Genomic DNA, 26,030 nt, shown 5'->3' on the forward strand with positions numbered 1-26,030 from the left:
TGAATAAGGCTATACAGGCCTTCTCTGCAACATATTGAAGGTAAACATATGAAGGTACTTCTTGAATTGCAACTTCACATCCAATCACACCCCGAGGTACATCTGAGCCTGAACATATTTACTATATTGGCCTGCCATCGAATGTGCCATCAAAACAGCCCTTGAGGAGCATCACGGTGGTCTTATCTGAGCTGAACGTCTTCTTGTGTTGATGACCCCACAGCTCCAATATATTCTGCATACATGAGTGGCCCTGATCTCATCCCACGAGCATCCTTCGACCAGCAGGAGTCAATCATCAGCATAAGCCACCAAGCGACACCCACTGAGCAACCTCAGCTGCAGAAGAAAATCAAACTCAAAAACCGACAATAGAGGACCCAACACAATGCCTTGGGAACAACCCTTAGACAGTGTCTTACCAACCTCATAGTTGCACTCATGGGGCAACACATCGCATCGCACTGATTGGAACAGCTTTGCAATAATTGAAATCTACTATCAGTAAATGCTCCTTTCTGCAATTGTTAAGTAACAGAAGTCCATCATAGGTTATTAAAAGCACCAGAAATGTCCAGGAAAATTTCCAAGCCATATTCCACCACATTTGTCGATACCACACTCATCACACAGAGGATGGTGTCCTCAGTACCTATTTCAGGACGAAACCTATACTGGTTTTCCATCAGTAAGCCACGTAGTGTCAAAAGACGCTACTGCTGGTAAGACAAACAAACAGTAGAATGCTTATCGCCTCCTTTAAACAGCAATTCAACAATCCCTTTCTTCCAGCATACAGGGAAGCACCCACCAAACAATTTATTGAACACCAATGTGATAATTATCACACTTACCCTTACCAAGCGAACAAGGACTGCCGTTGTTCCATCAAGGCCTGGGGCCTTAGTTGGCCGGGAATTTGTAGTTCAGGCAGGAAAACTAATACTAAGTACCCCTGCCTGTATTAAGTACCCCTTAGTACTAAGTACTAAGTGTGTCAGGTATACTAATTGTATACGTGACACACTTTGACAGAGCGACCTTACGCCTCACCCACAGATGGTATGCAGTCCCCCCAGCTTCTTTGTTATCAGGCAGTAATGTAAGATTTCAGACACATCTGATATTACACCATGCTGGGTCAAAAGAGCTGACAGAAGAACATCCTCTCTACGTTTGTGTCCTAAAAGCCTATACACAATAGGCTCCAAGGATCCTTGTTCTCCTGTTCACTAACAAAGGAATGCCAAAAATCCCTCCAAGTTGTGCAGACCTTATGGAAATAATGAGACCTTTGATCGCTATACTTCAAAACTAGGACTGCCTGCCATTCTGGGTCACCTTCACATTGAGATGCTCTCCGTAAAAAACATACAGCCTATTTTAGACCTGTTAATTCCCTATTCCACCATGGTGCAAGCCTCGCCCTACCAAAACTATGGGGAATTGTATGCTCAGAAGCATCAATGAAAGCCACTGACAACCTACCTGACAGGTCCTCTAAACCCAACGTCTCCAGACTCAATCAAGAACACAAAGCCTGTCCAACAGAAAATCCACAAACTTCCTCCAGTCCGCATGCCTGTGCAGAAAATGACCCTGCTCCAAACTGGAACGTTACATTGACGGCACTTACTCAAGCCACCAACAATCTCTTAAACAATCAATCTATGATCACTTTAGCAATCATCAACCACCTTCTAGTCACTAACACTGGCAGGAATAAACCTACACACTTATATCGATGTTCAATCCACCCAACAACCAATGCTCATCTATGTTACTTGCATAGGTGGGCAACTCACCAGTAATAACCTGTAAGCTTTGCTAATACCTGTAAGCTTTGCTGGGCTAAAAAGTCCTCAATTAATTCACCGCCAACATTGGTGAACTTACTATGCCACAAAAGTGACTTCGTGTTAACATCTACACCAATAAGGCGTGGACTATGGCCAGAAAATCTAAGAATTTTATCCCAGACCTCAAGATGACAATCAGCTGGATCTCTGTACTAAAAATATGAACTTGCAACATACAGATGCAAGTTCTGAACATCTACATGGAACAACATGATGAATATCTGAGAGCTGCCGTAAGAAGATGCAATCTAGTTCCCTTCTGCACACAACAGCAGATATACTATCAGAACCGCAATAGAATCATTTCCAATGAAAAAAACCTTGCATATCATCAGACATAACATGTGGATGCTGAAGAACAACATCCAAACCTCTACAAAGAGTAACCTTACCTAGCAAAATCTGTACGATGTAAGCAACCGGTGCATCTAACTGACCAAATTTAACCATTTAACACTAAAGAATTCATAAATCATCAACAGCCCTCTGATAAAAACCACAATCCTTACTACTCACAGAGTGCTTGAATCCTTATTTGCATGCTTGCAATTTGTATTAGTACTCCTCTGACTTCTTGGACACTCATCACACTTGTGCCCCTCCTCACCACAATGTGCACATACTGCCACAAGCTGTTTACAGAACTTCACCTTGTGTCCATATTGGCAACATTTAAAACAACACTGGACATCTAAATAATCCTTGACCTTACAAGAAAAAAAGTCAACAAACAACCTGTACCTTCTGCAACGAAGCATTTCCAGAGATTAGGACTTACCTCAAACACATCATGGTAGTGTTCAGCCTGGCACCTAGCTGTTTCAAACAGTAATCGACATTCCCTCTGTCATCTGAGTGTTCTGTTCATAATCAACTCATCCTCAGATACACACAGACCTATATCATAAACTATGACCCTTGAGCACCACCTCCTTTTGGGGTCTACTTCATGTCAGTTTCCCCACCTTTGAGAGAGTCTGAAATAACCTTAATAGTCTGCTTGTCATCAGCAACAACAACAAACCCCCTTTTATGTTTCTTGTATATATCAAATTTCCAGGCTTGACCTCTCTTCATGAAGGACAACCTGAAATTTGTCCATCTCCTTACTTGTCTTAGTTGTCATCCCTCTATTAAATTTACAAAAATGACTTCCAATTGCTTATAGGTCAAACTGTCCTTCCAATTTTCTCTTAATACCTCAGCATAAGGTTTACGCTGAGGCACAAACATAGGAACTGAACTGTTTTCATTAAACACAATCTCTCTCACTTCTGCAGGCCTACCAGTTAAAGCCTCATATCCACCATGAAAAATGATTTAAGATCACTCAATCTAGGAGAAACCAGCTTTCAAGAACCCATTGAATCACTTTTATAACTCTCTAAAAATTGCATAACCTTTCATTGAACTCTCACAAAAGTGTTATGTTCAACTCTTTTGGCTGCCAACAAACGTCCAATGAGAGCACACGTAAACAAAGCAACAAGCCAATCAAGACAAGGCAATGTGACCATGGCAAAAACAAAACAACCAATCACAATGAAGCAAGATGGCGACCGTTGCTATAGTAAACAAACTACGCTCTTAATTGATAAACAAGTATTCGTAATTATATTTGTAATTATATATTATTACTAGAGACCGGATTATATGCAACATAAAAAGCTTAAAATATGCATGTCAAACATGAAAAAGTGTCAATATATGCAACTTTAAACAATAAAAAAATAGTAACTTTTAGTTTTTTTTATTTCTAAATCGGCATACAGTTAGTAAGTAGTGAATAACATATCGATAAATTTGATAATTAACAATTATTTAACATTTTGTTACTCTTGCAAACCTAAATAATCAGGTACTGTTTCAAATGTTCGGTAGTTAGAGTGTGTCTTCGATTAACTGAAAATATTTTTATCAATTGAAAAGGATTGCTCCACATCCACTGAGGTATCCAGGCAGTATTTGAATTTGGATGCTATGTTAGCACCTACTGTTTCTGGTAGACGATCACCTGCCCCATTAATAAAACTATCAATTTGATACAAAGGTTCAAAGCCTTTGTTATTGTTCAAAATGTTTTCAAATTTTTCTTTAAGATTACATGGGAATACCTCTGGCAATACGAAGTTCATTTGGCAGATTTTATTCATTAACTGAATATATTCAGTCAACGCCAAACCTTGAGTTTCAAGCTTTTCAATACTCGCAGGTATGTGGGAAAAATAAGTGCCAATCACAGCTAAGTTTTTTTTTTATACTAGAATCATTAAATGCTTCCTGGGACTGACAAACTGCCATAGCCTCTGCACTATCGAAGTCATTTACTACACTTTGACAGCCTTGAAATGTTCAGTACAGCTTAAATCCAAGTTCCCATTCAAGTTACCACTGGTTCGGAAGGTAAAGGCACATTTGGTAGTTTTTCCTTACAGGCCTTATTGCGAGCAGGTGCCTTAAGGAACAATTTCTTTGTTGATGAAACCAGTTTATTTACATTCCCAAACATGGATCGTACTTCTTCAGCGAGTTGATGTACTCCGTGAGCAAAAACGTCACATGAATCAATTTCGGATAAAGTACTTGGAGAGCTTATATAAGGAAGCGGCATTTGAGAGAAATATAAACGGTCTTTCATCTTCAGAAGATTAAGGAAATATTTTTTTAATACCCTCATTCACAAATCTGGCGATCGTAAAATGATTTGTCTTTGAAAGGTGTTTTCAGGCCACCAAATAGGAAGAAGAGGGCTCTAGTTTTAATGCACCGACAATTAAATTTGCAATGTAACAACCACAAGTGTCGGTAGTTTTGTCAGCTGAAATCCAAATAATGCTATCCTTGAGTTCATTGCGTATTTCTTCCAGAACATGCAGGTAAATTGTTAGTATGTAATTTTTACACAATGTTGATTCATTTGGTATATTTGATTCAAGCAATATTTTTGCAAAAAAATCTTTGAAGGTAGGATTTGTAAGTTTGTAAAGAAGAATATTACTTGTAAGTAATGCTTCACATAAATCCATGCTAAAGTGTTTTTTGTTCACCTTTAGAAGTGAAATCACTACTACTTGCCGCTGTTACAAGTTGTTGTGGACCTTTCTTTTGCAATCCTGAGATATGAAGACTTGTCTTGACATGCTGATCTATTTGAAACCTTTTTGTGCACAAAATATTTTTCTCGCAAACTTAACAATATAAAAAATTTCAGTCATATGTAAATATTCCAGGATAGTCAGCTATCCACAAAAAGACACTTTTTTCAGGAGGCATTGGGGTACACATTAAACTTTACACGTACAAATAAAAAACTAAACTGATGCAATGAACGCGTCAACGATAAAATGCGTAATTTAATTACCTAGTGGAAGGATTGCTGCAGTAGGCATGCACGACACAGAACAGTAACTCCCTAAATATTAACAAAACAAACAGCAAAACCCTTATTAACTATAGGAAAACAACTCACAAATAAAATATAATAATTCCACACAACTTGCGGAAAGAGCAGCCAAAAACACATCCTAACTCTACCACATTGTGTTTCGAACTCCCAATGTCATGGACTGATCAAATGTCATCTGCTACACTTGTTCTTGAACGCCTAGTGATTCTAATTTTCTCTAGCTTCATGTCCTCATATACATTTTTTGGGCATCATATACTTGGGTGTATAACATCATATACCCAAATTGTAAATGCAATCTAGTCAGAGAGTTTGATGCCCTCATACATCAAAAACTTCACAATAATGCATAGTGCAACCGAAGCTGAAACCGGCTGTTCGGACATGACACTACTGAATAAAGAGATGCGAATGCTGAGGCAGCTGGAAAATCCATCCCCTCCTTACATCACTGCCATCAAAATGCCTCTCTGCCATACCATTGATGTTTGTATGTATACAAGCTATGAAGACAAAAATTCAGTTTATATTTGACTGACCCTTGTATACACCATGACAAGGTTGTCATGGTTTATATAATTTCTGTTTATATAATCATACATACCATTGCAGTTTATCAAGAAAACTAAATCGTTTTTGTGTCGAAAATATTTCAGGGTTTTATGACAATATAATTACACATATAGCTTACAAATATTTGGAAGTTATAAATAAAGTATTTCTTCACCAGGAGATTACTGCAACTGTATGTTCTTTATCATTGCTAAGTACAGTGGATTTTTACAAAGCAAATCATACTGTTGTCAGTGGTGTCAGCTTAACTATCTCATCACTGGTGTAAGCTTGACTAGCTCATTACTTGAATCTCCCAAGAAAAAAATTCCAGTAAGAAATAGGTTACAGAATTATGATTGAGATAAAGTTGTTAGGCATTTAGTTCAGTAGTTCTATGAGCGAGAGAAGTTCACAAAAAAAAAAAAATGGTTCTGAATGATTCCAAGACTTATATGCTTGTAATTTTTAATTTATATGCTTGTAATTTATAGTGAAGATGTAATGATGGATTTTCTATCTCAATTTTTAGTCAATCTTTGGTTTGTCTAATATGAATTTTCTATAAAAAAAAATAAAAAATAAAAAAAAACCACTGAAGCTATAAAATAAACGTTTACAGACATTTTTGCCGAGTTAAATTCTTACTCAATAAGAAAAAAATATCCTTAACCTGTCATTTACCAGAGTGAAAATAGGGTTAATCAAAATTATACATCAGAAAATAATACAAACTGCATAGTCTTCTAAGTTTCAGTTGGAAAATTTATCCAATTACCTGCCATGCTGGATGGTTTTATATAGAATGCCAAGTTAATCTTTCAACTGAAGTACAAATGAATACCATTAGAAGATTAATAATGAAGCATTTAGAAAATGTTTATATAAATTTATTGCACAGTTTGGAAGAAGGCATGTAACTGTTACAGATAATGTAAAATTACCATTATGTGCTCCTGGATAAGATTCCGACAAATAATATAAAAGCACAAGAAATTGTAGTCCCTAGCATTGCAAATCTAATCCAATTGAATTATTTTGGATCCAATTAAAGGGAGAGGTAGTAGAGAAAAAAGATACTTTTAAATTGACGGATATTAAATTGAGAAAATTATTTGAGAATCCTGTAAAACAAATAACAATAAAAGGCTGAAAGGCTGAAAGGAATGTGTTAAGCATTATGAAGAATTATGAGAAGTTTTTATCAATATATTTGTAAGATGGAACTATAAAGAAAAATCTGAAAAAATTATGTCATCACTGATGACATAATTGATGGCAATCAGATAAGTGAAGATGAGTTGTGAAAAGAGATTTGTAATTTTACCTAGTTCAGGTGTTATAATACACTGACATTAAATTTCTTAAATTAAATCTTAAAACAAAAATATATGGAAAGAAAATATTGTTGGGCAGCAAACAAGTATTCTATCTCTTCACAGTCAACAAACAAGAGGTAAGTTCCATATTCATATATGCTTTATTTCATAATCTAATTCTATATTTTTTCTTTTCTATAATTAAATTAAAATACTGTTTGTCAAAATAATAATTAGTTGACTTTACACAAACAACATTATTTGCTTGAACTTTCAGCAAAATAGAGATTTTAATGAAATAAAATAATTATTTTATTAACAAACAAGATATCATCAATTCTTTTAGTCATTAAAATTCTTTTAATTTAACAATTCTACTCATCAAGTAAAAAATAAAAATTTAGAATAAACATATGCTATAAACAAAATGTATCCAAATTATAAACAGCTTTTAATGTAATATGTAACAACTAAGTACGGTTTGCAACATTTTTTTGAAAACTAAGCGAAATACACCAAAGGATTTGAAAGAGATACACACGCTAGGAACAGACCTGCCTTTACTTATTTAATACTATAGTATTTTAATTTGTGTAATCTCGCTCAGCATCTAAATCAATCATAAACCACCATCCTTTACTGTCATAGATCAAATCTTCAAGTTTTACCTTACTCTTGCATTAACATCTGAAATATTAACAATGACTACAGAAACAAATATACTTGTTTAAGAGACATACATGATAATCCTGTTTGGTGGTTTACCCATTCTGGTGCAAATTGATTCTAGAAAGTGACTTTCAAAAATTTTTTTTTGGCTTGATGAATTAATTCACCAAAGAACCTTTCAAAGCTTGTACATGGGAATTTGAAAATGGAATTTTGAAAACTGCCATGCCTGACCAGGATTCAAACCTGGGAAAAGCTGAGATACTACTACTTTACCATAGGAGATCGGCAACATTTTACTAAACAGCAATAGCATAGACTTTTACAATAACTATAGATGTTTTTATAATTATGTTTATACTTGGATATATTAATGTAATTTTGTAGCTACTTCTATACTTTCATACCTGATTCTTTGTTTAAATTCTTTACTTCTAATAGAAGATTTATTAAATAGATTTTTAAGATTTTTCTATTGTTACTTAACTGTACATACCTACAAAAACTAGTAATTCATCATAAATACAATGCAAAATGTGAGATAATAAATGCACATTACAAAAAATATAACCAAAGCATGGTAACATCTACTAAAAAAATGAGACAAAATTCACTGAGCATGTCTGGCAAGCCACCTTTGAAATCATAATTTTTTTAAAAATTACATTCATATTTAAAAAATGCAGTGTTGTGATACTAATAAAGTAACATTGAAGCGTAAATTTACACTCAGATGTTTTTTATAATTTCCTGCTTTTATATCTTTGCATTACAACTGTACATTTTCAATGAAAAGTAAATTACTTTGTTGTATACTTGACACTGTTTGAACACTTATTTCTGCTTTTCTTTGGATCAGTTATTTGTTCATAGAAAAAAAAACATGGTAAATTATAATATCTATTCTGGATTTGTTTAATTCACAGAGTAGTTTATGTCACTAACAGAAAAATAATGTTTCATGTTATTTATTACTGTCGTTTCTCAAAGCAATCACAGATTTTAATAACAAAATAAATTGCTATATAATATCATTTTTATTTTGAAGAGGCTCTAAAGATCACGGTTCTATAAGACACTTATTCCATTAGGGTAATCAAAACCAATGTTTTACCGATGTTATTGTTATTCTTAATTTAATCTCATTTTAGTAACAAAACAGCCAGTATCCAATTGACAATTGATTGTGGACTTAAAAAACATTAGTAAGTGCATATATGAAAATATGTTGCGAGTTAATTAACTTTCAGGATAGAAAAAATACATTGTGGATGAAATTACAAAGGAGCACAATCATTTTCTGTGAATGCTTCCTCCTTACCACTCAAAGATTAGCCATACAGTTGGTTTGGGCCAAAATAGAAAGCAAAGTGGCTAACAAAAAAATAAAATCAGTTCACCCTTACAAGAAAAAACAGACATTTTTGCAAATTTCTGAAAATTAGCGTTGAAAAAATGGAATAAAGAATTAAACTAAAAGCAGAGATTTTCTTTACAACTATTTACCATACTGTATCAGTACTTTACCAGTATGATTTGAGATTGGTTTAGTACTCCATGTTAGTCTATGTTAAATTTGCTGAATTATGTTCTGCTCTTCATCAACACTATGTTATGCTTGCTCTTAACTATTCTTCATGTTCATATAAATTTTCTCAAAATTACATACTCTAAAAATTTTCTTGCACAATTTAATTTGTTTACTGTCAATTTAACTAAATTATTGTACAATAAAACTAAATAATTCTCTTTTACTACATCAGTTTTTTTTGTTTTACATTTTTATCACTGTTTTCTTAAATTTTTCAGATAAAAAAAAAACCATCAAATTTATCCTTTCATCCAAGTTCCAAGAATTTCAGTATGGCTTCAATTTACCCTCGTAGCATATATCAGTGAAAGGTTTCACAATCTGTAGCTCAAAATGAAAGCTTTCTGAACCTCCCTGTTATAAAATTTTTCTTTATTTTCACCTTGCAGAAAATATCATGAAATTCTTTCTGTTTCTTTATGACGTCTGAATGAACAGATGTAGTAGTTGTGCAATAACACTGAGAAAGGAACTTTTTTTAGGGAGATGAATGTTTTTTACATTATCATACTCTAATAAAACAATAACAAAAATTAAAACAGAATAAAGATAACTTGAAATTTAAAAACTGAATTATAATGTAAACTAAAATATTAAAAACAAAATAAAAAACTTAAAAATATTAAACATAAAAACATACAACTATCATAGCTAACATACTAAAAAATTAAACACAGATAAAAACTTAAAAATAAATAATATTTAAAAAAAACTCTCTCCCTCATACACAACGTCTGTTCAAAAAATACGTAGACTAATGTCATAAAACAAAATGTACTTTATTTAGAAGTTACTTGTCTGCGTCCCCTTCAAACTACTCTCCTTTCCGACACACACACTAATCCCAACAGTGTTTCCACTTTTGTAAACAGTCCTGGAACGCTTCTTTTGTGATATTCTTCAGTTCCTTCATCGAATTTGCCTCAATCTCGGGAATCTTCTTCCTTTCAAAGGTCTTTTGAGTTTGAGAAATAAGAAGTCACAAGGAGCAAGGTCAGGTGAGTAGGGTGGATGGGGAAGAACAGTGGTCGAGTGTTTGGGCAAAACTCACGAGTTCTGAGGGCTGAATGGGCTGGAGTGTTATCATGAAAAAACCAGTCACCAGTCTTCCACATTTCTGGCCTTTTTTGCCAGATAGCATCCCGCAGACAGATGTCAATTTGCCCAAACCAGGGTGTTGATTTTGTCTACGTGTGAGTCCCCAGTTGACATGGAAGGACATCCAGGACGCTCATCATCTTCAATCGACTGACTACTACCATCTTTAAAACGTCCATACCACTTAAAACATGTCGCACGCTTCATAGCAATGTAGCTGTAAGCTGTCTTGAGCATATCAAAAGTTTCACTCTCAGATTTTTCAAGTTTAACACAAAATTTCACAGTAACTCTTTGCTCGTTCAAGTCACTCATTCTAAAATCTGCCAAAGAAAATAACAACAAAAACAACCACGTAGCTAAGCAACCAATAATGATATTTGTAATTAAAAAATTGTGTTGTAATCAGCTGATCTGTATGAACATGGCGACGCCAAGCAGATTTGACTGGAACCAAATGGAGCCTAGCAATTCAAACAGTCTATGTATTTCTTGAACAGACCTCGTGTGTGTATATATATATATATATATATATATATATATATATATATATATATATATAAAATTAAAATAAATTTAACAAACTCAGAGACAAGTGTAAAAGGCTCCTTCTCAGTTAACAGAAAAAATAAAAATTTTAAATAAAGTTCCTAACAGTAAAACAAAATAAAATAACACTATTAAAAAGTATCTAATATACTAGCACTTCGAAGAAATAAAAACACCTGGTGTAAAACTTCATTATCATTGTCCAGGATTCGATGAATATTCCTGGGCAATTTAAATTTACAACACAAGGCTGCATAATGCATGCATACTGGTGCATTTATTGCTGACAACAGATACCCATGAGTAGTTGTATGTCCTATCGGCAATTCGCAGAGGACTACTTCCTCACAATAAATTGTTCTGTACAAGTAGTACCATAGCAACACAGAATCTTTAATGTGCTGGAGTTTGTTATCTACTGTAGCTGTCTAGTCACACTGCCACTTTGCGTGAAGTGCAAGTTTTAAACTTTATGTTTAAACTTTAGCTTTTACTTTATGTAGTTAATAAAGTCAGATGTGGTAACATGGGTAGTCAAAAATAGCTTGACTACATGCGTCTTTAGCAGCAGAATCTGCACATTCATTATCCAGAATTCCCACGTGGCTAGGGATCCAGCAGAAACTCACTTGTGTTGCAATGGTTCAACTTGGCAACTACATTGTAGATTTCAGAGAGCACTACACAAGTCGCTACAAATAAGCATATGACAGTACTTAGGGTTAATGATATTCAAAGCCTTACATATAGCATATAATTCAGCAGTAAAGACACTCGTAATACCAGGTAGACCAAACATATAGTTTCTGTCATTAACAATAAATGTGCATTTATTTTGAAACAGTTTTGTTTCAATCCATATGTATGTACTACTGCATCTGGGTTTACCTTGGAGAGAATATGGTGAAAGATGTACTGAAAGAAAATAGGTGATGATGACTCTTTATTGTATATCGTGAGGGCTAACATAAAATTTATAATGTTGGTTCTCCAAGGAGGATATGAACACAGAAAAACTGGAAAAATAGAAGGTGCATCAACATTTATAAGGTTCAATAACCGTCGGGTACAAACACCTACAGGTGCAGTGTAAGATGGATGGTCCTCATACCTTTGAAAATATGGATTTCCAAGGACTGCATCAAAAGCTGGGTGTTTTGGTAGTCCTTTACGATGAGTAAAATATGATGCTAAAACCTGGTCCCATCTATCCCAAAGTGATGGTTCACCGCAGTCAACAAGGATGCTTACAACAGGGCTTGATCTAAAGACAAATGTAGCAAGCCAAATGAAAGCATCATGTTCAGCATCCAACATTTTAAGCACTGTATTACGCGCTGAAGAGCAGGCGACATGACACAGGAATGAACTAGACAGGAACAAACTAAGGAATAGTAAAAACGCAATATACATGACTGATCGGCTCCCCAATTGGTATTGCTAAGGACTCACAGCATATCTAAAAATCTGGAACATTTTGTTTTATATATGTCATTTTGTTTTATATAATATTTTTGTTTATATATGTCACCTTCAATCACGCCGCGTCACTTTGTTTAATTCTGAGAATGCAACTAGCACGTAAACATGTCTACAACAGTAGCATCTCCCGCCAAGTGTGAAGTACGTGCAGTAATTCGATTTCTTCAGGCTGAGGGGTGTAATGCAACTGAAATTCATAGATGAATAGGTAATGTGTACGGTGAAACTTCAATGAGGAAAACAAAGTGCGACAATGGTGCAGGGACTTTAAAGCAGGACGTACGGATGTTCATGATGCAGGCAGTCAGGGAAGGAAGCGAGTGTCAACCAATGATCTCATTGAGTGAGTGGATTAGGCAATTTGAGAAAATCGTCGGTTCACAATTTCTGTATTGAGTGATTAGTTTCCTGAAATTTCAAGGTCAGCTCTCTACACCATTGTGAGTGAGAGACTTTAGTAGTCCATTTAGGTCCATTTTGAAACTGAAGAAACAAAAGAACAATCCAAACAGTGGATGCATTCTCATACTCCCAGTAAACCTAAATTGTATGGCTACTGTGTTCTGGGACCGGAATGGAGTTCTCTTGGTGGAATTCATGGAACGTGGCACAACCATCACTGCAGCCTCATACTGCGTGACTCTTCAACGTCTACGAAGTAAAATTCAGAATAAGCGGAGAGAAATGTTGTCATCAGGCATTGTCTTTCTCTATGACAATGCTCGGCCACACACTGCAGATGCAACAAAGAAGCTCCTGCAGCGTTTTCATTGGGAAGTGTTTGATCTTCCACCATACAACCCAGACTTGGCTCCATCCGATTTTCACCTCTTTGCTCACATGAAACACTGGCTAGGAGGACAACATTTTGGCACAAACATCGAGCTGCAGACCAGCGTAAAAACATGGCTGAAAACACAGGTGAGCTACCTGTGTCTATGACAAAGGTATTGGAAAGTTGGTACCACGCTACGACATAAGTCTAAATCGGAGGGGCGACTATGTAGAGAAATAGTGTAACTATGTAAGTATTTGCTACAAATAAAAAAATTTTCATTTTCACTGTGGTTTTAATTCAGTGACCGATCAGACCTTGAAAAAAAAATAACCCTCGTACCTATCATTTTATACATTCTCCATATTAACATATATTACGTATTAAAATAACAACTACTATAACCCAGTAATTACTGGATTTATTAAATAATCAAAATATTACTGTTAATTAGTCGAGGTTAGAGAGTGAAGCAAGAGTAGGTTATGTTTGGTTAGATATGTTTATTCCATGTACAGATGAATTGTACCTAACCAAAACATAACCTACACTAACTATCCTCATGCAACTAACATTAAATATTCAAATTATAGAGGTTATTCCCCAAAATTGGAAGCGATTAATTAAATTTATCAGTAATTATGCATAATCACCAGATTAATCAAATTTACCATTAACATATATATTTTACAACTAATGAGACAAATTGATATTAAAAAAACAGTTCATTCAATGATTTTTGAGGGTTAAGTTGGAAACATTTAATCAGCTGTTCAATTATAATTACTGATTTCAAAATATCAGCTCCACTTGAAACATGTGCACCAGAAGAGCAATGTTCAATGTTAATATTTTTGCCATCAGAAGGTGTGAAAGCCAGCGTAAATTTACTCAAGAATGTTAAAACAGTATGGTGAAAAGTGTTTAAACCACAGTATTGTATATAAGTGGGTGGAACAGTTTAATTCAGGCAGAACAAGTGTGACTGAGCTCCATCATTCTAAAAGACTAGTTGAAGTTCAACCTACCACACTGCAAAATCATATAAATGATCTTACTGAAGACAGGCGTCAAAATTTCCCAAACTGCTACTTTGTGTAATATTAGAGTTGGAACTGCACATTCAATCATTCATGTTGTGCTGAATTATCACAAAACGTGTTCGAGATGGGTTCCAAGAGAAAGCTAGAGAAGTTGGGTTGGAAGATGTTGCCACATCCTCCTTACAGCCCAGACCTCTCCCCTCCGATTTTCATTAGTTTGGCCTGTTCCAAGCCTTAAAACGCTGTACACAAATGGTTCAAACAGTAAAGTAAGAACTTCTACAATGCGGGAATCAGAAAGCTCACAAAACAGTGGGGCAAGTGTCTAAACGTTGCTGGAGACTATGTTGAAAAGTAATCTAAGTTTCATTGTCATTGAATAAATTATTTTTTCTCTACATCAATTTGTCTCGTTAATTACTGAACATCCCTCATAATACCCAGATTTTATGCAACTTAAATAATACTTTCTCATTTTCCTTATTTTATTTTTTAAAGAACTAACAAATAACAGCACTGCTCAGAGACATGATGTGTAGTTGCAAGGTAATTTCTGAAGGGGAAATTTTTTCTTTATAAGCAGTGGAATTTATCTCATCTATTTAGAACCAATATTAATATTTGTCACTATGCAACAATTTCAAAATACAAGATATTAAAAAGCTTAACAGTGTCTTAAGGGAGATTACCACAAGGAATCACACTTAAGAGTGTATAAATACAGTTGAATGGATAAACGTTTGGTAGTTAACTGCTTAGTAAGTATAGACCTGACACTTAAAACAAGTTGCTTCAGTTGATCTTAATGATCATCAACCAAACATATGAAAAGAAAGAAGTAAAAAATAGATTTAGCAATTGTACAATGAAATTAAAAATCGTGTTTATAAGCATTACATGTAATGCTTATTGTACTTTCTGAAGTACAGTGACTGAATGATATACTCTGAAAAGTTAAACTTTATTCCTACAGAAAAAAAATCATAAAGTAAAACTTTTTTGCAAATGCACATTAAATGCTTGGAAATGTATTTATTCTCAAAATATTAAGAAGGATTTCCAATAATCCAGACTGTAATAAATTCTATGAAAAGAAGAAAAATTCATAAAAAGCAGATGTGACATAAGTAGTGACAGAATAAACCAAAGTTGAAGACCCTAAATAAAGTATTTTATTAACCAATGTTTAAACACAAAAATAAAGAATTAATAAATAATGCTTACTAAATAATTAGTAAATTTGTTTTATAAGTAAAGTTAATTCAAGTAACAATTTTTTTACTTTTATTTTTAAATAATTTCTTCTTTTTTAGCTGGCAGTAAAACTCTTGTAAAAACTTACTAGTTTTTCAACAGATAAAATAATATTCTTTAATAAATACTGATGTTCGAATTATCTATTAGTTAAATAGTTTTCATTAAGGCCATAAATAAAAAGCAGGGGTTTTTATTTTGTTTGTTTTACTACCTGAATGAAAAATCACTAACAATTTTTTTTTTAAATATAAATAAATTTCTAAATCTAAATCATAAAATATCATTGTGTAAGACACAAAATTCAAGATGTCATTATTCTTCATATAATGAAGTATATTACTTAACATTTCAGAATATCATGACTGGAGAGTTACCATTAGATATTGTCATAGTTGTTTTTAAAGATAAATAGTAATTTTAGTTTTCTAGAGAGATTAGAAGAAATAAACTGCATTGGTTTATTTATTTTTACCAATACAGGTATACAGTTTATTTACTTAACACCAAATCATTTGGTAAGATCTAAATGCTTACTGCCAATGGATATTCTAAAAAATAGTAAGAGGCTGATGATGAACCAAATGTTTAGGTAGCTCACACATAGCTGGGGGATTGCTGTATTTACATTCATTCAGACTACCCCCCTCACTCATGGTTCACCCTATGGTTAAATAGCATAAAATCAATTTTATTCATACTTCAAAACACAATTCCTTAAATAAAATTGTTTAAATCATAAATATGTTATTTATTAATTTGTTTGTTTTACTCACTAAAATTGGAAGTGCTTCATTTATTTTATCAGCAAGTGTATCTGCAGTATCTGAATTCTCTTCTGAATCTGTTGACTCAAAAATAAATTTAGCTTCTTCTTTAATAGGACATGCACAAAGTCTGCAGAACCTACAGTGTTGACTAACATTTACTTCTGTGCCTGTTACAACATCCTTCATAGGGATAACATGAGAATCCTGAAGCAATAACTTAGTTTCATTCTCAAAAGATTTATGTAAACTAGATGATGAATCTAATGTTGGAATAGTAATAGCAGAACTGACTCTAACTGTGTTAGTAACGGTAGAACTAGTGGAAATATCAACAGCTGTGGACGTAGTGGTAATTGTAGTTGTGCCTGCAGCAGTAGTGGTGTTTACAGAAGATAAAGAAGTTACATCAGTTGCTGAAGCACAAGCAGCGCCTTCAAGTGTGGATGCTCCTCCCTTTTCTTCTAAATAACAATAAATAAAATTCACTTAATGAGTTCAAGCAATCATTTTAAAAAGTAACTTTGTTTACTTCTCTGTATTAATTATGGAAATGATTATCTTAACAAAATACAAAAAAAAATCACAAACTTACTTCCACTGACTGAATTTGATTTTTTAATCCAGTTTTATAAATAAGTTTCTAAAATTTAATTAATCATATCTTGAACGTTGTTTAATTTGGATAGCTACAGAAAAAGAGGTGAAAAGATTGAAACTATGTTTCAATTGTTTATCAAGCAAGCATAGGAGTACTGAATGCACTTCTAGTTGCTGTAAAACTTGTAGGAAAAAGCACAACACTTTATTGCACTTTCTGCAGTCACAGATACTTGGTAAGGTAAAAATGTCGGGTAAACATTCAAATCCAGATATACAAGGAGGTAAGACAACCAACAACAAGGTTCAGCCTACAATTCTGGCTCAAGTAAATCTTGCTGTGCTATTATCCACAGCGGTAGTGGGAGTTGTTGACAAACAAGGTACTCCTCAATTATGTAGAGTTCTTTTAGATTCAGGGAGCCAAAGCAATTTTATAAATGAAAAATTGGTAAAAATATTAGAAATGACACAAAGTAAGAGTAATATTGCAGTATGTGGCGTGGCTTGTTCTACCACACAAACGACACCGTGTACTCAATGTAAAATTAAATCGCAGGTAACTCCTTTTTCAACAACCATTGAATGCAGTTTTAAAATCAATAACCCAACCAATTCCAACATTTTCAATTGTTAAAAATGAGATTAAAATTCCATTAAATTTGCAATTAGCTGACCCAGAATTTCATAAGTCATCTGACATTGATCTCCTTATTGGAGCAGAACGAACATTTCTTCAATGTATTATGTGATGAAAAAAAATCAAACCGACTGGAAAGCATTAGTATTTCAAAATACTGTGTTCGGGTGGATCCTGTCAGGGAAGATCAAGGGCAAATCAGGTGGCTGGTACAGCAGTATGTTGTAATCTGTTTGTTGAAGAAAGAGTTGATAAATAGTTGCAACAGTTTTGAAAGGTAGAAGAGATTGATCACACTGTCAATTGTTCCCGATCAAATTCTGAAATTGAATGTGAAAATCATTTTGTAAAAACAGTCAGTCGTGATGCAGATGGCAAATTTGTTGTAAGCACGCCAATTGAAATTCCAGAAAGGTTAGGCAACTCTCGAGAAACAGCAATGTGTCGTTTGGAGGCTTTAGAATGACGATTCAATCATAATGTCGAACTAAAGAAAAAATATACTGTAATTCATCAAGGAATACATGAATTTAAGCCATATGAGATTTTTGTCTGAACGTGCAGAAAATCAACAGCTCGTTTTGTCATTTTATTTACCCCATCACACAGTAATAAATGAATCTAGTTCAACCACCAAACTCCGGGTTGTTTTTGATGGAAGCTGCAATACTTCAAGTGAAGTCTCATTAAACGACATCCTGTTGGTGGGACCAACAGTGCAAAATGAATTATTTGACATATTACTGAGGTTCAGGAAGAATCACTTTGTCTTCACATCCGACATAGAGAAAATGTATCGGCAGATAAGAGTGAGTGATAATGTTGATTTTCAAAGAATTGTGTGGCGAGTAGATTCAAATGAACCGATACAAACATCAACTAATGACCATCACATATGGAACAGCAGTGGCTCCATATTTGGCAACCAGGTGCTTACAACAGATAGCAACAAATGAAAAAAGAAAATGTCCAAGGGCATCAAAAGTGCTTCAATCTGATTTTTATGTGGATGATCTGCTCTCAGGTGCAGATTCAAAAGAAGAGGCAAGAAGGATTCAAGTTGGAACTTATCACAATGCTACAAGGTGCAGGATTTCATTTAAGGAAATGGTGTGGAAATCATTCACAATAGTTATACAATATATCCGAGAAGCATAAATAACAGCATTGCATTGGTCCTTGGGCATCTCGATTCCCCCCCCCACCCCCCGCGAGGGGAGAAGAACCCACCTCGTAGCGTGTCCGGTCGCTACACCACCCCCTCCGTTCCTAGCCAGCAGTGGCTTTAACGGAGGACTTCTTCTCGCCCTCAAACTGATGCACACCACAGCTTACAGTTCAGGCCCCGCAGAGATGCCCCAAGGGACATCTACATCGGTAAAAATTCACCCCGAGATAGATTTACATGTTTATGCCTTCAGAATGAAGAAACGGACACCTGCAGCTACCACGTCGCCCTCAAGAACTAAGCTAGAAACCTAACCGCGGAAAGAAGACCCCGCGCCTAGATCCTACTATAAAGAGCCACTATCTGAATGTCACAGATCCGCACTAACAACCTCAACAATAAACTTCCCACTAAAGTTTAACATCGAAATTTAGACCTAGTTCCCTTAAGAACCCCGCTTAATACTCTAATGAGTTTCTATCTGACTCCGTTCCGGTCTGCCCGGGAGAGGAGAATAAACGCCTACTCCGATACAGCGCCATCGCGGAGTCCCGCGTGACATTCACAATCTTACGCAATTGCCGCCAAGACTCCCTTACGTACCACCTAAGCAGCACCCAGAGAAGCCCCGCCGACAGTGACTTTAGCTCAAAATGCCCTCGTCGGAGCGCGACCGCACCCGCCGGGCAAGAATAATTCCGCCCGCCGACAACGGCCGCAACTCCGCCGACAGCCTGATTCAATGCATACCACCAATACATCTAACCGAGGCACGCTGCCTAAGCGCCTACCTTCGGCCAGTCAACTGCCCAGGCGGTCCCTAGCCACCCAGGTTCGTATCACCTACTAGATTCCTTCGGCGGTCCTGCTCAGGGCGAGGAAGTGAAGGAAGCCAGCAACTATTTTCCACTCTCTACGAGTCCTCCAGTTGACTCGTAGATCCAAAACAGAGTTTACTCTCTCGAGTTCCCTAGTAACTCTGGTACGTTCAGCTTCGTACCGGGGACATATGTAGAGGACATGGTCCACAGTGTCATCGACCCTACAGTCCGGACAGAAGCCGGAATCAACCAACCTAAACTTAGCCAATTTGTCCCTAAATGCACCATGTCCTGAAAGGAACTGAGTGGTATGCCAATTGGGGGATACCCAGCTAATTGCTCGCAACTCTCTAACATCGGGGAATATACCATGCGTATAACGACCTGTCAAAGAAGTGTTCCACCTATCTTGCCAAGAGTCAAAACCTTGGTCTTTGATCTCACGCATACGCCCAGTAGTAAGAAGGCAACATACTTCTTACCAACATACCTTCCTAGCAACATACCGCTGGCTATGTTCCGTAGCCGAAATATCCTCAGGTTTGATGCCTGCGATCACAGTCACTGCCTCTCGCGAGACAGTCCTGTAACCACCGACAACCGCTAACAGAAGAAGACGCTGGGCTCGTAAAATAATGTCCCTATAGCTTTGGTGTTGTAAACGATGAGCCCAGACGGGCGCAGCATACAACATAATGGCCTCACAGACGCCTTTATAAAGAATCCGCATGGTACGGAAATTCAACCCCCAATCAGGATGGACCACTCTATGAACGCCGAAGAAAGCATCAATTGCCTTTTTCGCCACATACTGAAGGTGCTCCTTGAAGAGAAACCTCTCATCAAGGATAACACCCAGATACTTCTGAAAAGTTACATACCTAATAGACCGACCGTCCATCACAACCCGCAGATGGCGAGTTGCAGCTAAACGGCCCTTCAAAAACATCATAGTGGTTTTCTCCGCACTGAAAACCATCTTATGCTGAAGACTCCACAACCGCAAAACCCTACATGCCTGTGCCGCTCTAAGCTCGATCTCAGCACACGAATTACCCTCAACCAGCAGCAGCCCATCGTCGGCATAAGCCACGACGCGACAGCCACCAGGCAAACGCAACCGCATGAGAGCGTCTGGTCCTTGGGCAGAGGAATCTCAGCCTATTAGATGTTAGGTGTCATGTAGGATGCAAAAAGTGACAATTTTATGTTTATGACTAAGGTAAATGTGCAGCCATTAATTAGCAAAAGAAATGTGCTTGGAAGAATAGCTTCGTTGTTTGATCCATTTGGACTGTTAGCACCAGTGAAAGCAAAGGCTTTCATGCAGCAACTTTGGGAGCTGAAGGTTGGATGGGATGATCTACTAACAGATTAACTGCAATTATCTTGGAACAACTTTTTATCCGAATTATCATTATTAGAATTGATGCGTACACCTCGTAAGATTTTTGCAGCCAATGCGACAAACAAACAGATTCATGGGTTTCATGACGCCTCTACTGTGTCTTACAGTGCATATATTTATTTGCAATGTGAGTTAGCTGATGGTACTATCTCCACCGAATTAATTTATGCAAAATCACATGTGGCACCTATAAGACAAGTGTCCTTACCACAACTGGAATTGTGTGGAGCAGTCCTGTTATCTCAGCTGGTCACAAGGGTAACCTCAGCACTCAAATTGACTTCTAACACCTGACCTCCAACACCTAAGTGTTTTCTCTGGTCAGACTTGACAGTGGCTTTAGCATGGATAAAATCTTCATCCAAGCAGTGGAAACTTTCGTAGCAGTTAAGAGTGGCTCAAATCAGTGAATTAACTTGTCATTGTGAATGGAGACATGTGAGAAGTGAAGATAATCCAGCAGATTATGTTTCACGAGGGCTAAGCCCAGGCAAAATTGCTGATGTAGTAATGTGGTGGAAGGGCCCAACTTGGCTTTCCAAAAATAAAGATAACTGGCCTCAGTCAGAACTGAATCAAAACGATGCAGAGCTCAATGGAAAAAGGAGAAGTTGATGGTTATGGTCACAAGGCAAGTAAAATTTTGGAATTTATATTCATCTTTATCAACGTTTCAACGAATGGTGATATACTGTTTACAATTCTCTGACAACTGTAAAAAGAACAAGAAGGAGCGTGTGAATGGTTCATTATCCATACCAGAATTCAATAACACTCTAAATTGTTTGATTAAACTTGCACAACAGGAAAGATTTGAGAAGGAAATCAGACAGCTGAGCAACGGATTATAAGTAACCAGCAAAAGTGTTTTACATATGTTACATCCATTTTGTGACAAAGATAACATAATCTGTGTTGGTGAAAGGTTGAGGCTTTCAGATTTAAAATTTGCGCAGCAACATCCAATTGTTGCCTGCAAAACATCAATTGACCAATCTAATCATGAAACATGAGCATATCAGGCAGCTGCATGCTGGCCCTCAACCATTGCTTGCGTCAATTCGGAGAAGGTTTTGGCCTCTGAATGGACGTAATACTGCAAGGAAGATTGTACATGAGTGTGTCACCTGCTTCAAGATCAAACCTAAAAATTGCAACCAGTTAATGGGAGAACTCCCAAGAGAATGTTTACAGCCTACTCGGCCATTCCTAAATACTGGCGTTGACTATTGTGGGCCAGTTATGGTACGAGCAAGCAGGAGGGGAATTACTCCAGACAAAGTGCATATTGCAGTTTTTGTCTGTATGGCAACAAAGGCTGTACATTTACAGCAGGAGTTAGCAGGAGATTTAACAACAATCATTCCTTGGAGCTCTTAAAAGATTTATATCAAGATGGGGAAAGGTAATTGTTTTCGGACAATGCACCAATTTCATTGGTGCCAACAACGAACTTGAGGGTCTTAGAACTTTAATTAACAGCAATGATCACAAGAAGCAATTAAAAAGGTGGCTAGCTCAAGAAACATTACATGGAACTTTTATACCTCCATGAGCACCCCATTTCGGTGGATTATGGGAATCTGCTGTGAAGTCCCTAAAATTCCACCTGAGAAGAATCGTAGGCAATGCTACCCCCACATATGAAGAAATGTAACTATACTAACAATGATAGAAGCATGTCTAAACTCCTGTCCTATTTCTCCTTCATCCAGTGATCCAAATGATTTACTTCCATTAACTCCTGGACACTTCTTAATTGGTAATGTAATAACTTCTCCCATAGAGCCAGATCTACAATCAACATCAATGAACCAACTCACCAGATGGCAGGTGGTGCAGTAACACTTTTGGTCCAGATGGTCAAAAGAATATATCACTGGTCTTCAGCAGAGAGTAAAGGGACAATCTCCATCTGAAAAATTGTTAGTTGGTGACCTGGTCATAATTAAGAATAACTTACTCCCACTTAGATGGAACATGGGACGCATAGTCCAACTTCATCCAGGGAAGGACAGATGTGTCAGGGTTGCAACGGTTAGAACTGCAACTGGTGTTCTTAAAAGAGCTATCACTAGACTCTGTCAATTACCACTTTAAGAATAGACTACCATACAAATTTACATATTTTTCTTTTTTTGTGTTGATATGCCTTTACTTATGTAATTTATTCAGTTTTTTTCTGTTTTTTATTTTTTATTAATTGTATAGGCATTTAATAATTGGGCATTTAAGTGAATAATTGTGTAACTTGTTTTTCATGTATATTTGCGTTTTATTATTTTTACAGATTTAGGATCATTATAGACTGGTTTTATTGTGTTTATTGCAGACAATAATTTAATATCATGTTTAGAGTACAGATTTTTTTAATTGTACCATATTTTAATTGACTTGTTATTGATGAATTTACAACATTTGTATGCATTTTTTAGTATAATTCTCTTGTATTCTTGGTTTAGTTTGGTTAATATGAATTTTGTTATCATTTAAGTAGGAATTGTAACTTGCATGCATGTTCGTTACATTTTTTTTTATCATTTGAAGGTGGCCTTCCAGGTGGGGGATATGTTTGGTACATTGGAGTGTGTGTGTGTGTGTGTGTGAATGCATGTCATATTGCAGATTCATGTTTGTTCCATGGTGATGTATGTTGATGTGCGAGTGTGAGGTAATGGGGATTCCTTGGAGCGTAGTTAGTGCATGGCGAGATATTGTGAAAGACAGATGTGTGTGCCATCTTAAGTGTATAATTAGCAGTAATAAGTAATTCATTACAATATAATGTTATACAGTCCACTATTGTGTGTAAGTTGATCATTTATCAGACAATCATTGTTCATTTAGTGAAAAAACAAATCATGTTTGATGTTATAAAAGGTTTAAATAATATTATAAATGATAAATTTCTGACAGTAACTGAATTTTCTAATTGTGCATGTACATTAATGCAGATTTAATGAAAGTGTATAAATAAATTGATAATGTTTGCTAAATAATCAGTAAAGGAATTTTTATTTTAAGTAATTTGATAATGATAAAAATAGAAATCCTGCAGTAAAACAAATTAAGTGCTACTGTAAGAAAAATAATATTTAGTATGCAGAAGTTATAAAACTGCTATCCCTACTCAAAATAAAAATTCTGATTACTGAATTCTCAGCAAAAAAATAACCAATCCTTATTTGAGGATTTACACAAAACTACAACATTCAGCAATTTTTAATAACAGTGCGCCATCTACATCCTACCCCCTCCAGGTGTTCAATATACTTGTTTATGCCATGTTGTACTCCTTCCCCAAGCAAAATATAGCAAACATGGCATAGAATAAAAATAAAAAATATTTTTCAAAGGTGCAGTGAGAGCATCAAAATTACTGGTGAAACATTTTCATTGATGTAATAAGCTCTCAAAATTTTACACCAGCCTTACAATTTACCATTCTCATGTCAGTTTGAATAACAATCTAAGATATACAGACAACAGCTGGACTTCCATTAAGAAATCATTTCAGTATAACTGTTAATAAATATCACTTTCTTTTAAAGGGCCACTAAGTTATTAATTTTTTCTATATAAAATACTCCCACAGAGCATAATCTTTAAATAAGGATTTGTTTATATTGAGTACTGGTCCATTTTGCATAAGGGAAGACATAAAAAGCTTCAAAACAGATAACACTTACGGTTTTCTTTCCTTCGGATACCCTTCTTAGCACCAAAATAGTCCATAACATTAGCAGTCATTTCAAAAGGTCTGCTATCAGTACGTAGTTGTTTAAGATCAACAGATATCTTTCCACGTTCATACAACCTGTTGGCTAAATCTTCAAAGGTATCTTCCTGAAGAACTTCTAAAGTGATTGATTCACCAGAATCACTTCTCAGAACCAAATGCATCTTAGCAACTGAAATTCATAAATATAACAAAAAGTATAATTAATTATGTGAATATGTGTAATATTTACAAGCTATCCATAAAACCACTGCTTCTACTTATTGTACATAGATTTAAAAAAAGTTGTTTTCTCTTATAAACAATAACAAAAGGCACTTTAAATTAGAAAAAAGAAACTACTTTTATCAAATGTTTTGAGTAGAATATCCAGTCAATTTTCCAAATCAATCAGTTTCATTTTTTTTATAAGTAATATCATTAGAAATTCAAGTTAAAATAAAAAACATAACTAATAAAAAAAGTAAAGAAAATTAATATAGCATTATAAAGGTTTAGAGCAAGTAAACAAGAAAAAAAATTAATTTTACAGTATACAATAAACCTATTCAGATTGACAAGACTTGTCCAGATGAATGAAAATTTAGATAACCCAGAAAACTGTAAAAATTCATTAATGTGCATAGAGATTAACATAATTTTACAAGTACAATTTTTTACAGACAGAAAATTTCCCAACATATTTTTTTTTAAATTTATCACAGGAAAAATAACAGTTTAAAAAAAAGAATAATGTCATGTCACCTATAGCAAAATAAAAATATTTTTGTAAAAGAAATTTTAAAAAATATTTTTGTAACTATAATTGAAATATAAACATATTGACTTTTTAGAACATACAAATAAAATTCACAAAAATTGAAGTTTAAAGATAATTTAGGTGGGGAGGTAACATCACTCAAATGAAGTTGCTTTTCAGTAAAAAGCAACTTCATTACTCCAAAGATAGTGGTGAGTAAAAGACCAGTACGGCCATTAATGATTCTGCATCTGCAATAAAGTTTTTGCAGCAAAACAGTATTATTTGCAATCTGTGTTTTTGCTATTCTAATCATGAAAAGAGATTAATTTGAACGGTTATGGGAAATAACTTTGTAAGAAACAAGTCTAAGTGTGAAAAATATGTACAAGTTGAGACGTTTTTTCTTCTTTAGTGATTGTTGTGACAATGTGTTCACATATACTGTTCTTGATAAGCACAGTATAGGTTGTGTAGAAGACTAGGCAATGTGAAAAAAATAAACAATAAGCTTAAGTTGTAGTGGGATGTATAGAAGAAAAGTACTACAG

General features: G+C 35.2%; 1 protein-coding gene across 2 annotated transcripts in view; it reads right to left on the reverse strand.

Moving 5' to 3' along the window:
• The window catches only part of LOC142318429 (uncharacterized), a 202,635-nt gene that overhangs the window by 161,288 nt on the left and 15,317 nt on the right, over positions 1-26,030 (reverse strand). For both annotated transcript variants that reach the window (XM_075355018.1, XM_075355025.1), the window contains exons 2-3: positions 24,691-24,912; positions 16,374-16,828 (exon numbers count right to left, since the gene is read on the reverse strand). In XM_075355018.1, the coding sequence (XP_075211133.1) occupies positions 16,374-16,828; positions 24,691-24,904 (669 nt within the window). In that variant the 5' untranslated portion in view covers positions 24,905-24,912. The remainder of the gene's footprint in view (positions 1-16,373; positions 16,829-24,690; positions 24,913-26,030) is intronic.

The sequence above is a fragment of the Lycorma delicatula genome, chromosome 1 (assembly GCF_047948215.1).
Source record: "Lycorma delicatula isolate Av1 chromosome 1, ASM4794821v1, whole genome shotgun sequence".
Lineage (NCBI taxonomy): Eukaryota > Metazoa > Arthropoda > Insecta > Hemiptera > Fulgoridae > Lycorma > Lycorma delicatula.